This window comes from Haliotis rufescens, unplaced genomic scaffold, assembly GCF_023055435.1.
Source record: "Haliotis rufescens isolate VD_foot unplaced genomic scaffold, xgHalRufe1.0.p SCAF_4, whole genome shotgun sequence".
In the NCBI taxonomy this organism is placed as follows: Eukaryota; Metazoa; Mollusca; class Gastropoda; order Lepetellida; family Haliotidae; genus Haliotis; species Haliotis rufescens.
Genome location: NW_025964112.1, coordinates 5,777,542 through 5,795,815, shown reverse-complemented (window position 1 = coordinate 5,795,815; position 18,274 = coordinate 5,777,542). Strand labels below are relative to the sequence as shown.

At 39.4% G+C, this 18,274-nt stretch overlaps 1 protein-coding gene across 1 annotated transcript; it reads right to left on the bottom strand.

Annotated features, from left to right (window-relative positions):
- Positions 1–10,190: 10,190 nt before the first annotated feature.
- Positions 10,191–17,805, bottom strand: LOC124143056 (N-lysine methyltransferase KMT5A-like). Its single transcript, XM_046511852.2, has 5 exons — positions 17,687–17,805; positions 16,329–16,425; positions 15,376–15,508; positions 14,815–15,007; positions 10,191–10,289 (listed from the first exon to the last, which is right to left on the bottom strand). Exons 1-5 carry the CDS (start codon positions 17,765–17,767, stop codon positions 10,191–10,193), a joined length of 603 nt encoding a protein of 200 aa, XP_046367808.2. The 5' UTR covers positions 17,768–17,805.
- Positions 17,806–18,274: the final 469 nt, after the last annotated feature.

Sequence of the window (18,274 nt, the reverse complement as noted above, 5' to 3'; positions counted from 1 at the left end):
AAGATCACGGGTTGATGAAATTGACAAATGCACTACATTTCTTTTGATGAATTCAGAAGTGAGAAAATAAAGATGCAAAGTGACATAAAACCACTGCAGAATCAGATGTCCAAATATGTCCCTGTTCTACACGACATAGAACAAGAAAACATTAAGCTGAAATAAACTGTGATTGATTTGAAATGTCGCACCATGAGGGATAACCTCATTTTATCAAATATTCCTGAAACCGAGGACCCGGGAAGATTCCGGGGTGGAATAGGTCTTCAGCAACCCATGCTTGCCGTAAAAGGTGACTATGCTTGTCGTCAAAGGCGACTAACGGGATCGGGTGGTCAGGCTCGCTGACTTGGTTGATGCATGTCATCGATCCCAATTGCGAGGATCGATGCTCATGATTTATTCACTGGATTGTCTGGTCCAGACTCGATTATTTACAGACCGCCGTCATATAGCTGCAATATTGCTCAGTGCGGCGTTAAACAACAAACCAACCAACCAACCTGAAACCGAGGCGTCCCCTTCACTTGAAAACGGCCCAAAGCTGCTGAAGGACTTCATAAAAACAGAATTAAATATCAATTGTGATAGGTACACTTCAAACGAGTGCATAGGATCGGCCGACCCAATCGTCGCACAGAACAACACAACAGACCTCGCCCACTTATAGCAAAATTCATCTACACCCAACAGCGGGATATCTTTAAGTCAGCTGGTAAGCGCCTTAAGGATAAACCCTTATCTATATATGTACGAACAGTTCGCTGATGAGGTAAACCAGTACAGGCGTGATGTATTGGTCCCGGCACTAAAAGATGCTTAGAAACAAAACAAGATGGCGTTCAGTGTTGACAAATTGTACGTCAACAAAGTTCTCCAAACATTGGTAGCCCCAACCCCAAATCGCCCCACACAGGGTAAAACAGGACCCCCCTGAGGACAGACGGACAGACAGACAGACAGACAATAGTTTAAATTCGTCTCACTCGTGTACAAACATTTAAAAGTCATGATTTTTACAAACAATATTTGTAAAATTATGTACAGAACCATTCATGAAGAAGCATGATAAACGGTGATATAACTGATAAATAAACAGTAAATATTAAAACAGTATAAAACATTAGCCATATAATACATTTTTACGCCGATTAAGAATTAATAAGCAGATTTTAGCAGTTAAGAAACAGACATCATTATTACCCATTATAAAACAAAGCTTATCAACATCTGACATATCTAAAAACTATCACATTTAATGACACATTCATTAGAAAGCATATCTCTAAAATCATCATATAATTGGCAGTGAAACAAAACGTGACATTCATCTTCAACACATTTTTTGCAATGGAAGCATGTTCTTTCATTGATTGGTACATTAGTGTATCTACCAGTTTCTATTTTTAAAGGGTCAATACCACATCTGAATATCGCTAAGGCGGATCTAAAATATCTTGCAATATTAGATTAAACATAATTTTCTGTACAATACAATTGTTTAAAGCAGGCATATGTTCTTAACTTATTAAAACCACTATTTCCATTTTCCAGTAAAAGCATATCATTCCACTTTCTCAAATAATCATTCATACACACATCTTCTACAAATGACATAAAAAACGACTTGTTAACAATTGCTATGTAAAACCTGACATAAACCAAATTCACAAAATTTCTTTTGTATTCTAAAATTCCAATTTCTGCAATTATTTGCAGCACAATCATCAGCCCAAACAAATACATACCTATTAAGTCTAGGAGGCATATTTTTTAAACGACACCAATGTCTAGCAATACAAATCGACTGTATAACAATAGGTGGTGGCCAGCCTACATCACCATTAACGGCTACATTTGCATCATATACTGAAAAGCATTGAAAACGCACCAGCATGAAAATGGATGTATTTTTATCCGGGCTTAAGTCATGTGAAAATATATAAGTGAATGAGTAATATACGACGTTCTCGACGAAGCATGAAGAAGAACAGCTCGTCAAAACACATTCCTAATTTTCTTGTGAGCGAAATCGCCAAAACGCAACAAATTGCGTGCACATCATGGAAAACGTGTTTTGTTTCACGGGAAGCATGCAGAATAGGGCTATAAAAGACAGACTTTTAAAAGCCACATCACTTGTTGCTGCAGACGTAAAGGGTACTGACACAAGAAATGCCAAGATTAACAGCAGAGGAACTTGAACGTGCCTTGGGCATGCTTCAAGTTGGTACGTGAAGTAGAGTCGTTGCACAACGGTTTCAATGCCACCATTCAACAGTCCTCAGCAGATACCAGCAGACAAAAACTACCAGAGATCGACCACGTCCGGGTCAACGTCGTGTAACTACACCACGTCAGGATCGCCATATTGTTCGTCGGCATATTCGTGATCGTACACTTCCGGCTACCAGTTCTGCAGCAACTGTACAAGGCCGACGGAATTGATCAGTGCTGACACCGTACGTCGACGTCTCCGCTCAGCAGGGCTACGTGCTCGACGTCCATATGTTGGACCCATACTCACTGATCGACATCGAAATGAACGTCTCCGTTGGGCCAAAAGGCATCGTCATTGGAGATTGCGGCAGTGGCATGGTGTGCTGTTCTCTGATGAGTCCCGTTTCCGTTTACGGAATGCTGACGGTCGACTGCGAGTATGGCGTCGAAGTGGTGAACGTTACCACAATGACTGCGTTGTACAGACAGATCGATGGAGGGGGGGGGGGGGGGGGGGGGGGAGTGTCATGGTGTGGGGCGGCATCAGTCATAACCATCGAACAGAGCTCCATGTTTGTCGTGGAAGAGTTAATGCCCTTTACTACAGGAATAACATATTGGCAAATCACTTAATCCCATTCTTTCATCAGCACCAGGATATGCACACCTTCCAGCAAGATAATGCAAGAGCGCACACAGCACGTGTTTCAACACAGTACCTAGCGAACAATAATGTGCCTCTGCTTCCATGGCCAGCCCTGTCACCCGATCTATCGCCAATTGAACATCTATGGGATTACCTGGGTCAACGCCTCTCACGTCGTCCGCAAGTACAGAACTTGAGAGAGACTATTCGCAGACTTATTCGATCAAGGTTGTAATGGCCTGTGTTGCTGCCAATGGCGGACATACCAGATATTGACTTTTCATTTTAACCCTATGTGTCTTCCTTACACTGATGACGTAATTGTAATTGCTGTGTGGTATTCCTGTTTCCTTTGTCGTCTTTTCTAATAATCCGTCTTTGTCTGTTCTAATCAAAATCGGTCATTGCTCAAGTTGTTTTTGTAATATTTCAAGATTTATTGCTGGTGCGTTTTCACTGCTGTTCAGTATATTTACCAATACTAAGAAAAAATCTAATGACCCTATGATGTACAGCGTTCACCGCAGACACCTCGTTATTTCCCCATATACAAGCACCATAGTTCAATACAGGCCATACCATAGTATCATACAACTTGGTATATGTATTGAAATGCATACCACCAATACCTTTAAATTTAGATATAAGCAAGCCCAACGCCCTACTTGCTGACTCAGCTGCTGTACGTGCCATGGGGGTATAATCTAGATGCGCTGTTAGCAGTAAACCTAGATAATCTTAACAACTCACAACTTCTAAACAATTGTTGCCAACATTAAAAACAGACTGCGTTTATCAGGCGTATTTCTAAAATGTACAACTTTAGACTTTTCAGGATTTATTTCAAGCTTTTTTTCACAGCACCAATTGTGAAGTTCATCTAAAAGTAGATTAAGATTATCTTCTTTTTCAGCCAGTATTGCAATGTCGTCCACATATCCCAAAGCTGCAATATTCATATCACCAACGTTTACACCAAGATTCAAATTGTTCAGTGTAGATAACAAATCATTAAAAAAGATATTAAGCAAAACTGGGGATAATAAACAACCTTGTTTCAATCCTCTATTGACATTAAACTACGATGTTAAGAAACCATTCACTCTGACACAACACTTCACATCTTTATACAAAGATTGTAGAGATTCAAACATTTTACCACCGATACCACACTCTGAGATTCTATTCCATAGGATATTACGATTTATGCAGCCATATGTTTTCTTGAAGTCTATGAAGGCAACATAAGAGGACAACGTTTGGGATTTTCTAGTTTCTATAATTGATGTAAGGGGCGATACATGGTCTACGGTTGATCTATTCCCCCTGAAACCATTTTGGGCGTCGTTGAGAATATTGTTAGATTCTGTCCAAACTTGTAGCCTCCGATTAATAACACTGGAGTACAGTTTGTATATTGCAGTTGCCAAGGTGAGTGATTCCTCTATAAGCCAAAGGATTTGTCGGGTCCAATGATGAGCATTTTGGTATTGGATTAATGAAACCACGTGACCATAATTTTTGGAATTTTTCCGGTATTAAAACACAAGTTAAAAACATGATGTAGTACTTTGATTAGTCTCTGATTTAAGAACTACTACTGGAATTTGGATCCACACCCACAGCTTTACCTGTATTTGTTGAAACAATGGCAGTCCGCACTTCAAACAGGATAATACCGTCGCTGAATAAGACATGATTATTATTGTTAAGTATATTCGTACTGATGGGTTCATTTTCACACTTACCATTTTAAAGTATACTAAAGTCGGATTTCCATCTTTCCAAAACAGCATTTCTATCTTTGATGACATGTCCATCGACAACTTCCATTGGAATCTGTTTACGTCTATCAGCACCGACGCCGACACGCCCTACCTGCCGCCAGAACTCTCTGTAGTGGGCTGTACACATCTCATCTAGACTGCTTACAGTTCTCTTAACATGGCCTCTCTTGGCTTGTTGTGCACACTTGTAAAACGTGTAACGCTTAGTGACATGTATGTGTTTAAAATGAGGTTTTTGACATATGTTTTTACATTTACACCATTTCTTCTCAGCTTCACACGTATGTGTCCACAGCTCGGACAATCTGTCCGTTCACCATGGCTTACGAGTTCTGCGACGCTTATTTGATTTCCCATTTAAGAGAATTATTTTATAGTTCACCTTACTCTGCATTTCTTCTTTAACAATGTCGATCATCTAGGTTGATGCTGCGTCCAAGTCCCTCCGTGCATGACTTGAGTTTTCCAGCTTGGTTATGACGTAGGTTAGTGCTTGGGAACTGATCTGGTAACGCAAAACGTCACGTCGTATATCAGACGTTTCAAACTTCACATGGCGAATCGGTTTCCCGAACGGCACTGTCTGTTGTTCAATCATATATCATTTGAGATTTCGACGAAACATATCCATTACAATAAGGAATTATCTAGTTTTGTAATTAGATGACCGTCGACTCTTCCAATAATACCCGCTTCATTAGCTAGTACATTCGCCCGCATTACTTTGAAGTCTTGAAATAGTCCAATATTTTCATAAGGCACAATACAGTAGTCCACGACTGATTGTCCGCGTGACGAAATATGTGTTGTCATTGTTGATATTGTTCCGGCCATTCAAGGATGCAATAGTCAATGAGAAAGTATATCAAGCGACGTCCATGCCCAGTCACTAAGAAATCTTTAACGTCTCTTCCTTGTAAATTATCTATTCCTTCAATATAATCCGTGAGATCCCCACAGATATAAAGCAATTTACTTATTGCTTGAAATTCTAAAATTTGTGATAATAGAACACATTTCTTGAATAATGCTCACTTTTTTCAGTCTGTGAGAGAGCGATTCAAAAACACCTCAGTTCAGTTTCACGCATGTGCACCACGATGGTAAAAAGGCTAATCTTAGATGGATCTGATCAGGATGTTAATTCTGATAGCCCTGTTCCTGGTCACCAGACAGTTAATGATGTTGCTGTCACTCCCTCCTGAGCACTTTATGCTACTAGGAGCGATACCTTTTCCGATGACAAATATCTGTCTGAATGTATTACTTTAAATAACATTACTGAACTTATTGCTGTTTCAGCCTGTGAAAACAACAACAATCTGAACGTTTTCAACACAAAGAACAATTGGTCTTATTGTTATACTTATGATAATGTCCCATTCGATAATGTTGAACACATAATAGATAATGATTGCAACAGTAGTGTTTTTAGAAAAATTGTCGATGCGGATGAACCATCCAGTCAAGAAACCACAGGTAATAATTTTGTTGTTGACAGTAAGGCAACCACAATGTTGATAACACTAGTATTGAAACTGATGTTAACTCTGTCACTAATACGACAATGAAGATGTTTCTCAATTGGGTGATGATAATGAGGCATCTGTCAATTTTGAGAATGTTCTGGATGAAAGACATTGAGGTGGAAGTCCTGACAGTTCAGCTGTCAATAGTTCCACCGAATATTGTCAGCATTATGATGTTGATAGTAATACGGTTGTAACAAATGACAACATGGAAAATCATGGTAATTTAGTTAACAATAATGTCATCGAATATTGTCAGCATTATTATGTTGATAGAAATACGATTGTTGCACATGAAAGCATTGAAAGGCATTGTAAGTTAGTTGACAATATTGCCACCTAATATTGTCGTCACTATTATGTTGATAGTAATACGGTTGCTACAAATGACAACGGTGAAAGTCATGGTAACTAAGATGACAATAATGTCAACGAACATTGTCAACATCATGATGTTGATAGTAAAAGAATCGTTAACAACAATGTTGATGCTTATGACGGGGTATGCTTATGCTTATTGGTATTATGAGTAGGGGTATTATGAGTGAACTGACGGAGCGAGCACCATCTTCCCGAGGCGAGAGAGTTAACTGACTTTAATAGTCCAGTTTCCACCCTTGCCGAACTAGGCTGGAATTCTTGGGCTCGATCGTAGCGCCACCAGTGGCTATTACGAGTTATGTCCTTTCTATGCCTCTCCTATTGACCAATCAGATTCAACCTCTCGTATCACTTGCATTTGCTTCAAACAAAACGGTGGCGCCCAGTCAAGACGATCTGATTAATAATCAAGATCTATATTGAGATAAAACGAGTCTTACATCGCGAAGTGCATCAAAGCACCTTGATTAAATGCATGAAAAGATTTAGAAAATATCTGTTGACAACGAGTTATCGGTGCACATGTTTTGCAAATCCTGCAGTCGACCGAAATCTGCATGACACTTTACGAACCGGATTTCGATTTCAGTGCGCGATTTTGATTGGACTATGCATAGACTTGTTAGTCCAGCCAAAATGTAACTCCATAATACCAGCCTAGTTCGGCAAGGGTGGAAACTGGACTTTTATAGTCAGTTAACTCACTTGCCTCGGGAAGATGAGAGAACACGTGCAACACGTGAAACTCAGATTGATGCGTGTGTGATCAACGGCATGGCCCGTTATCGTGGACACGCACTTGTTGATGCTGAATGCTCTACATTTGGTGTTCGGAAGAATGTTAAAAATTATACTGACCATAAAAAGAAACGGAACAAGCCTTGGTTTGACAAAGCCTGTAGAAACCAGCGTAAAAAGTTTTAAAAGGCCAAAAATTAAATTAGAAAATGGAATTCACCTTTAAATAGAGCTCATTACCGCCAAATGTCTAAGATTTATAAAAGGTTAATTGATAAACGGATTAAACGTTACAATACATATCGCCTTCCGGGAAAACAATAAACGTTCACCGAGAGAATTTTGGAAAATGTTAAATAGAAATGATAGTAATAAAACAGAAATTGCACCAGATATAGATAGTTTTTAAGCATACTTCACTGAAATTATTGAACGTTCTACATATAATGCAACCATCGATGAGAACTCGCTAGGCAACCTTACATTAGATACCACAGTTCTTAGCACTGAGATTTCAGCCGAAAAAATTACATTTGCAATTAACGGTCTGAAGAGGAATAAAGCTACAGGACAGGATTTTATAAAGAATGATTATTTTATTGACACCCTTGTCCCATTTCTTACAAATTTCTTTAATGTTATATTATCATCTGGACTGTTGCCAGATACATTGCTTACGGGGATTGTGAACCCAATCTTTAAAGGGAAGGGCAATCGCCTAGACCCTAATTCATACAGACCTATAACTATATTGAGTTGCTTCCGTATCGGCAAACTCTCCACCCAAATATTAAATAACAGATTAACTAAATTTGTTGATGATAATAACATGTTAAATCCTGCGCAAGCAAGTTTTAGAAAAGGGTTTTCTACTTTTAATAACACCATTGCAATGCAAATGTTGATGCAAATAATGAAAAGAAAAAAGAAAAGAAATTACATTCGGTTTTTATAGATTTCACTAAAGCATTCGATAAAGTATGGAGAGTTGGTCTGTAGCATAAACTTCAAAAACTTGGAATAGAAGGAAGGTTTTAAACCCTGGTCAAGAACATGTACCACAACATCAAATCTACAATTAGCATTAATAACCAGTTCTCTGGCAATTTCATTTGTCATGATGGTATACGACTGGGTGAAAACCTTACCCCTCTCCTATTTTCATTATTACTAAACAACTTGAATAATATCTGCTGAACAATGAATGTAAAAGTGTTGACCTTGGAAATCTGATCGATACTAACCTTACTGTATTTTTCCAGCTCCTAATACTGCTCTAGGCTGATGACACAGTTATAATAAGTGATAACCCTAAAGACCTACAAAAATCGTTAAATCAATTATCCGACTACTGTGCTCTATGAAAGTTAAATGATAATCTAACAAAAACATAAGTTGTGATCTTTGGTGCCGGACCTGCAAACAAATCGAAATTATGTTTCACTATTGGCCCCGACCCTATCGAAACTGTAATTTCATATAACTAACTACCTTGGCCTAAAACTACACAGGAATAGACGATGTATACAAGCAGTCAAATCTCGGGCTGAAAACGCAACTAAAGCCATGTTCAGCCTACTCATGAAGCCCCGAAATGTTACTTTGCCATTAGATTGCCTCTTATCTGCATTTGATGCAATCGTCGTCCCTATACTATTATATGGTGTCGAGATCTGGGGATACGAGAATCTTACTATTATAGAAAGGGTTCATCTAAAACCTTATGTTCCTTGCTCCAGTGCCCTCAACCACCAGTTTACTTTCTTTCACCGACATGACCGCCCCCGTGGTCTAGTGGTAGAGCGTCCGCCCGTTCAAACCCCGGCCGCGTCATACCAAAAGACGTTAAAAGATGGTACTTGTTGTCATCCTGTCTGGCGCTAAAACCCCATTTCACCTCACCTTCCACCGACATAGGGGCGCAACCCACGACAAACGCTTTACCCCATTATGTCGCCTCTTACGACAAGCCATGGGGTGCCGCGGACACATTCTACCCCGGGCCCCCAGGAAGTCCAGGAGCTCATAACATATATACGAGTCTATGCATAGTCCAATCAAAATCGCGCAATGAAATTTGAAATCCGGTTCGTAAACTGAAATGGAGATTTCGATCGATTGCAGGGTTTGCAAAGCATGTGCAACAGATATTTTCCAAATCTTTTCATGTTTTTAGTCAAGGTGCTCAAGTGATTTGATGAACTTCGCGATGTAAGACCCGTTTTATCACAATATAGATCTTGATTTTTGATCAGATCGTCTTGACTGTAAGCCGCCATTTTGTTTGAAGCAAAAGCAAGTGATACGACAGGTGGAATCTGATTGGTCCATAGCAGAGGCATGAAGGGACATAACTCGTAATAGTCACTGGTGGCGCTACGATCGAGCCCAGGAATTCCAGCCTAATTCGGCAAGGATGGAAACAGGACCTTTAAAGTCAGTTAACTCACTTGCCTCGGGAAGATGGTAAAAGCTTAAGGCGACTATGCTTGTCGTAAGAGGCAAATAACTGCATCGGGTGGTCAGGCTTGCTGACTTGGTTGAAGCACGACATCGACCCCAATTGGGTGGATCGATGCTCATGATATCAATCACTGGATTGTCTGGTCCAGACTCGATTATTTACAGACCGCCGTCATATAGCTGTAATATTGCTGAGTGCGGCGTAAAACAACCATCCAACCAACCAATGTAGCGATGTCTCCGAGTGAATAAGATCAAGCGTTATCTCGTGTACAAGTTGTAGGTCGTATTTATAGGTATTGCAGTCGGTGCTGAAAGAAGTACACCGACACTGGACATTCATACACTGAAGCAGAACAACGACACTAAGAACGAAATATTTCAGTATTGAGCTGATTTAATAATACAGTAAACAAATATGGAAAATTACAATATTTTGTCCATTTTGCAAACCGGCAAAAAGGTCGTCTTGAGGAAGTCCAACCACGTCCTTTGAATACAAACATTGGTTTGCACTTTCGATGGCTGAAATATTAATATATTAATTATAAAATATCAACAGATGATATTATGTAAAACAAATACAAATGTACGAAAGTACATGTGAAAGTTAAACGCAAAACGCAACGCGATATTAATCCATTGTTATACTATATTTATCATCCAAAACTGGCTCCCGGAGGAGATATCGCTTGGATAAGATCAAGCGATATTTAAACTGTAGATATCGCTGCAATGAAATTACATTCCAATGCTTTGCAGACGATTGTGACGTCAACGGTTACCATGACGTCACCTTCAAATGACATCACTAATGACTCTGCTACTGAAGCTGTTAGCAGTACTTTTTACACTGAAGACACTGCAAATTACTGTCTACAAATTGAAAAAGTTGGAATAATGATGTTGGATGATCAACTCGTTGATAAAAGTGGAAAAAATCCTCGGCAAGCCTCGGAATTTTTCCACTTTTATCAACTTGTGTTGATATATTTGATATCAAAAGACACTCGGGTGAGATTCTCTCTATATTGAGACTTTCACCCTTTGAGTTGTGTCTCCTGTGGAATCGCCAGAACCCTATAATCGTTGGTTCGAATCCTGGTTTGCCCCGACTATGTTTCCAGGTTTGTCAGCACCATACCCGTATCCGCGGGTTTTACCGAAGTTGTATACGTTTAAGGTCTTCATTACTTTGGGCCTTCCTCAAAAATTGAGCTGACACGTCCTGACTAAACTGGAATACTGCTTAAAGTGTTAAATCAAACTCACTGATTCTTATCGTTGCCAAGCATATTCTACATGCATGAGCTTGCTTTAGTTCAGATAAGACACTCCTTCGACGAACATCCAATAGTTATCTTGGCGAGCATTGGGAGGAAAAGGTGACAGTCGTGACCCTTACTACAATATTGGTCGATATCAAAAGTTTAACCTCATTTACACTCTTCAAAAAAAGAAACGCACAGGTAGTATGTATTTCATTGAACCTGACTACACAAAAAATCCGGTATAAAAATTGGATGTATGTTATTTGAAAATGTTGTTGGCCTGATATTCTACAAACGGTCCTTTTATACGCAGCCATTGTCAATGTCTTAAACGGCACTGTTATCACACTGTCATGGAGGAAAAAATAAGCAAAATACACGTGCAACTAATGGCATTCGTAACTCTTGGTAGTGGCTATAAAAAGGCAAGCATAAGCCAATAATTTGTCATTCGAACATCGCCGCAGGACGTATCCAAAGAGGGGAATCGCAGTCTTCTGGTGCACGCCACTTCAACGTCCCCCACAGCACAATTTGCCGCCTTTGGGGCCGATACACACAGTTCAATTCCACTGCAGACCGTCCGAGAACCGGCCGAGCAAAAGTTACTACCCTGCACAGGATCGCAACATTCGACTGTTCCACCTACGTCATCGCAATGCCATAGCTACGGAGACTGCAGGACGCATCCCTGGTTTGAGAAGGATGTCGGACCAGACTGTCAGGAACCATCTTCGCGCGGCTGGAATCCATCCCAGAAGACCATTTATCGTCCCTGTTTTGCAACAGATCCATCGACAGCGACGCATGCGTTGGTGCCACCTTACAGCCTTGGAATATGAGAAACTGGAGATGAGTGTGGTTTAGCGATGAATCACGACTTCCTCTTCACCGGCGAGATGGAAGACAACGTGTTGATCGTCGTCGAAATGATCGTTTTGGCCAAAATTATGTACGTGAATTCGACAATTTCGGTGACGGTAGTGTCATATCCTACACCACGAGATCTGACTTGGTTGTGGTTCAGGGACATTTGACAACAAATCGCTACATGAATAAAATTCTTCAACCTCACCTTACCAATCATTGAAGCCAGAGGGAGCTGTTTCAACAGGACAACGCTCCAACGAACACAGCTAGTGTCACGGTTGACTACCTTCATAATGCCAAAATCAACGACTTGCCCTGCCTGTCGAGATCTTAAGACCCAATCGAACACCTCTGGGATGAACTCGATCGACATGTACGTCAACGTCAGAACACGCTGCAGACACTCCAAAAACTGGCCAACGCATTACAAGTAGAATGGCGCAGAATTCCGCAGGACAGAATTCGTACACTTATCCAGTCAGTGCCGAGGAGATGCCGTGATTGCTGCCCGGGGCGGTCACACGAGATACTGAGTTCAGCGCAACCTTTTGTGACATGACAATGAACAGTTTTCAATGCCTGTGTCCAACGACAACATGTGACTATCGAGCTCCAAAATTTCATTTTTTTTTCTATGATATCAAATTACATATATTGACTTTATTAGGTACAATAATTTTATTAACAATCTTCCTCTACCTGCGCGTTTCTTTTTTTTAAGGGGGTATGTTAATTATCAAAAAACTTTGTCCTTGACGGTCATGATGTTCACACTACAGGCGGAGGAATAAGTTGGTATGCAGTCTACGGTGAATCCTATAGTAACACTATTTAATTGCTACTTCATTTTGTGACGATAACCAAATAAGCCACAAGTCCAATGCTTCCTTTGTAGCCTTTGTTACGAGCTGATGATGACTGAACCTCACACATCAAACTACACAATGGTATTAAGAGGGTTGCTGATATGTTATTACAATTTATGTGTAACTCGGGCCATCGTGGGTTTTTAAGGATATAATCCATCTGACGCTAGTATGAAGTAACTGTTATTACAGACTAACATCTTAATAAAAAGTGTTCTAAATCAAACAACATTTCAAGCAATTCCATTTTTACGGTAATCCACCAATTGCTTACGTACGGAAACGAAAGGGAGTGGCCACTGATGTCACTGTATAAACATACATAAACTGGCCTTCCTTAGGGATTCCGTACATATGTATGTGTTTCTCGTCGCCAAGGGTTGCCGGGGAGGGGGATGAGTGGCGGATGGGCAAAAATTAAAAAAACAAGTAAAATAGGAGGTTCCCTATGGCCGAAGGTGGTCAAAGCTAACAATGTGAAACCAAAGGGTTTGACGATGTGTGCCAAATATTAAATTAAACATATGTCTGGTCTACTATTGAGCGCAAGTTGAAACCGAATAAACTCAACGTACAAATATTTCGGAAAAGGATCTAAGAGAAAAGCACATGCAGATATAACACAACCGTCATATTGTTATTGAAAACATTCTTTCCTTTGACTTATTTCAAGTCATAAAAACTGCAAAAAAACAAGTTCGAATCAGTTCAGAAGTCATCCTAATTTTAAAACAAATATGTATCGTCTGACATGAAGTCTCGGGCGAACTGAAACCGGATACTTTTGTCTTGAAAATCTTTTTACACGGGTTTATATCTTGATAGATCATTAAATATGTTTATATTTATTAAATTAGAATGGCAGATGAGCACGATCTCCCCAATTCAATAAAGTTTAAATTTTATAACAAAGAAATGCAAAATATCCCTTCCAAAGGGGAGCCGATTTCATATTTGAAAAGCATTCATACAATAAATTCCTACCATATTTTCATGGAAATTTATATCAATCGTTTCCCCGAATTTCACAGATGAACGAAAATAGGACAACGACGGTCAACTTAGTGAAAAAAAACTATTTATTAAAACAAGTCACTGATTCAACTTAGGTTTCTGCAAAGAAATATTTAAATCAGAATGTCTAGTATCTTCTTGTAATGAGACAGTAGATCAAAGTACGCACTTGTCTATAGTTTAACAGTGAGAAAGTTTTGACTACCCTGACGGTTTCGATTATATATATTTGTATGAAGTACGGAATAACAAAATATACGTACAAATAGACGAAATAATAGTAAATGTTATCAAATGTTAGGCGTACAGGATGATGAAGGGTAACTTGGACAGGATGTGATGGTTCAGAGTCAAGCTGTTTGAGGTACAAAGTCACTTTAACTCTCTTATCGCTCAGTGAATCACCACAGGTAGTAGGCCGGAGGTTTCAAAATTGGTAGCAAGTTATGTCTACTTTAACAGACAAGGTAGCACCACCCTCGAACTTCACAAAATATGACAGAGGCCCGCCTGTGTGATTGCCAGACCCAGTCGCAGGTGCTTTCTCAAACATCAACACCACTCCCTGCCTTATATGTGAACTAGTGTGGAAGCGAATTCCATTTGACAAAACACAGAAAAAAATGTAGCAAAGAGTTGCTTCCATTTCAAGTTTCAACTGTTCAGTTTAAGAACGCATACTGCCCTTCATATATACGACGGTGGGTTTCAAAACACACTTTAATTATAAACTTTGATGCTGATGGACGGCGAGAAATTTAGGAATATACAATATTTGTATTCTTTCGGCGGGAGGGAATTTTGCATGCGGCGGGAGATGAGAAACACGACAATGAGGTCGCCTTTAAAGAAATAGCACATTTGTAATTATTAGACATTAGGTTTTTTTTTAATTTAAGTTTAATCCACACGCGGTAATGTATTTTTAAACGTCAAATGCTATTAATGATTGTTTTCTTTCCAAAATAATTTTTCCTTACACCTCAACAGTGAAAGTATTAATTTGAACACAAAAAAGCCACAAATTACCTGTCGCCATGGAAAATCACTACCCTTATTATAGTTAAAACGAATTTCTTGACCAGTTTTGATGAATCTGTGAGCGAAGAAGGCAATGTGAGGTCGCCCGTCCGCAAAAAGTAATCTTGCCATCGCATTTGGGTAACGCCACTCATCATTCATGAGACGACCATAGGATCCATCTTCTTGGGAAGCATCGATCCTTTAAATATGAAAATACATAAAATATTACAGCTTGAAAAATGATACTAGGAAGCATTGATCCGTCCAATAAGAAAACACGCAAACAGTAATAGCGTGTTAAATGAATTGTGGCAGCATCAATTTGAATATGAAAATACACAAAATATCTTCAGCCGGACAATACATTTATACACTTTTGCATCGGATATTTAGATAACAAATCGAAATTCATGATCTGAGACGCTCTAGGATTAGGCCTACTTTTCATTATATAATGTAGAGCTGGTGCATTATACTGCCTTGCTTTGATACAATCCATCTAGGGGCATTTTAAACTGAGATTTGTATTACTAGTTTTCAGAGGGGAAAGACAACTCCGATGCTTACCAAAAGGTGCGACCGTCGCAAGGCAGTTCAAAGGTGTACTCGTCTATTATTGGCTCCTTTACACAATATTTACCATGGTAGTAGGTAATGAAATCGCCTCGGGCGAAACCCTTGCCAGCAACTATCCCCCTTCCTGAGAACAAACAATCAACTGTGTAGTGTAACATTAAACGTTACCTCATCAATTGATAGGGGGCACGGGTGGCCCAGTCGTCTAAGGCGCCGCGATTCGCTGTGCAGAGTTGCGTCCCTTGGAGGCTTGTTTATCATGCTAATGACCGAACATAATTATCTTCGCGTGCCTTGTGTCATTACGTTTTCAAATCCGTGGACACAGGACTAAGTCTTTTAAAGTCATGATGGCAAAGAGTTGAAAATAGTACCTGAATAAAATTAACAAAGTAAATAGTCCTTTAAGATACACAACGCTACAAGTTCAGTGGGGCAAAATCGTATTCGTCTCCAAAAAACACTCAATGCAAAGTCTCGTGTCTGTCTTTTGGAAGACAGTAGGAAGATGCATGTTTTGATATACTGATATATGTTCAACAATAGTACAAGTACCCCAATAAATAAGATTTCTAGCAAAACTTATACCATAATGTTACTGGAAAATACGTGGTAGCATTTTGGAACAAGCATAAATACAATTATGGTGGCATATCTATAATTACAGTAGTTACGACACAGGTACAGGCTAAACATAGCTTATCACTTCATTGCTTGGTGAATTAAACATTCCCCTAAAGTTGTAACGCTACCTCTTATGCTGTTATGTAATACTGTAGTTGTAAACTGGTGAACCCTTTACCGAATAAAGTATTCATTTATTCAGTAGGCACAACATAGGTATGGTTTCAGTTGTCACAGATAAAGACATAGTGACAGTTTTTTACGACAAACGCTGGGAAGCGTACACCACAAAACCAAGTTACTGCAATGAAATACACTACCAATCGGATGTCCAAGGTGAGTTATACGAAGGTATGAAGGCGACATGTCGGATCGTCGGATAGCTGCCCTTGCTTCCTTGATCTGCTGTCTTGAATGCTGGGAGGAAGAAAGACAAGGATAATACTTGTAATACTTCAGGTCAAGCTAAATTCAGATTCAAGTAATCAGTTTTATAGGACGAAACATAAGCACAAAACACAGTAGTTGTAGGACGATATGAAATAGGGTAATATTGCAACTAGTTATAATGACAATCAGAAGATTCTGCAATGTACTTCTTGAGGGATGCTCATGGGCTCTGGTTGGGATATTTATGAACGGAACGATTTTTAGCATCTTTATATCATCCAAAGGCGAGCTATGCGAAGGTATAAAGGCGACATGTCTGATCGTCAGATAGCTGCCCTTGCTTCCTTAATCTGCTGTCTGGTATGCTGGGAGGAGAAACAGATAACGATAAAATGTGTATTACTTCAGTTCCGATTCAAGTTATCAGTTTCGATGTGGATATAGTTTTACAGAAAGAAATATCTTTACATATCACGGTAGTTGTAGGATCTTTGCAATGAAATACGGTGATATTGAATATGAAATATAAGATACTTAGGCGATAAATCACACACAAAAACAACGAAAAATGAAGCGAGGTTTATTTCACGATAAAATATTGTTCTATCATGACGTCATTTCTGGTGATTCGAACACGCTCGCAACTTGATGACGTCTAAATTGGATGACGTTATAGCTTTAGAGGGAAGTGCCTAGTGAGTTGTTCCCCATAGATGTAGCTGTGCTAAGCAGATATATGCTATGGTCGAAACGATCGCATCCAAAAGTGAGCGAGATACGACAATCGCTATTCGGAGAAAAGGTGCAGATAATGACGTGAAAATTGTGAGAGTACAAAAAACCCTGTACATAAAATGGACACGTCCGATATTGCCGAGGTCGGATTGTAATCAGAGAGTCATGAAAGAAAAAAACGACTCGTGGACATTGTTCATCGGACACCAAAACACAGTGTTCTACTGTACGATAAACAACTCCCACTCGTTGTTTATTCTGTAATTAAAATGACACTCGGCAGATTCTGCCATGTTCCCCTTGGAATACGCTCATTGTCTCTCATATTAATATCATTGATCAGTATGGTTTCAACCGCTATATATAAGTAGTCCCTCGGATGTGATAGGAATATAGAATTAACCCTCAATTAATTCCGAAAATTCTCTCAACAAGGTACTTCTTCTTTAAACAAAGTAAACACTGTTTACTGTGCAGGGGAATTTCACTCATCCACATCTCATGCTCACATCAATGAAGTCAATGCAAACAAAAATACAGATAACAAACATACCTCAGCCACCGTCAGTGCCACACATTCATCCTTATTCCAAATTGTGAAGATAACCGTCACCAAAATATACAGCCTATACATTTCCAATCGTGACCTCAAAGATGCTGCAAGCTCAGTAGCGAAATACTAGTAGAATAGAATTTTGACGCATTGCACATGCATTAAATATTCGCCTTTGTTATATTCTTGCGCACAGCCGGTAGTTAAAAGATAAAAGTCATTGTAAAAGTCAGTTGCGAAATACTAGTAGAGTAGGATAAATATTGATGCAATGCATATCTAACATATTGACCAAACAATGTCATAGTATTCGCCCTTGTTATATTCTTGCGCACAGCCTGTAGCTAATAAAGAAACGAACCAAGTCACTGTGGCCCTTTTGCAACAGCTCAGTGAAGGGATATAACGAAACTCACGCTATAATGATATCACACGAATGGTTCTCCTGTAAGTTGAAGTTTGTTTGGGATTCTGCTGCGTCACAGGAATGCTGAATGTTTGCGTGAGATTGTGCACTGCTATCTTCCGTCAGTCTTTAACACAAGATTGTCATCAATTTGAAAAAAAGAAAACCATAAATAGGTGGGA

What these genes read in the sequence shown, in the direction of transcription:
- LOC124143056 (XM_046511852.2), bottom strand. Translation starts at nt 17,767, where the DNA reads ATGTATAGGCTGTATATTTTGGTGACGGTTATCTTCACAATTTGGAAT. An exon ending in TGGCACTGACGGTGGCTGAG is followed by an intron (nt 16,426 to 17,686) that starts GTATGTTTGTTA and finishes TCTTCCTCCCAG; the next exon opens with CATTCAAGACAGCAGATCAA. An exon ending in GTGATTTTCCATGGCGACAG is followed by an intron (nt 10,290 to 14,814) that starts GTAATTTGTGGC and finishes TTAATATTTCAG; the next exon opens with CCATCGAAAGTGCAAACCAA.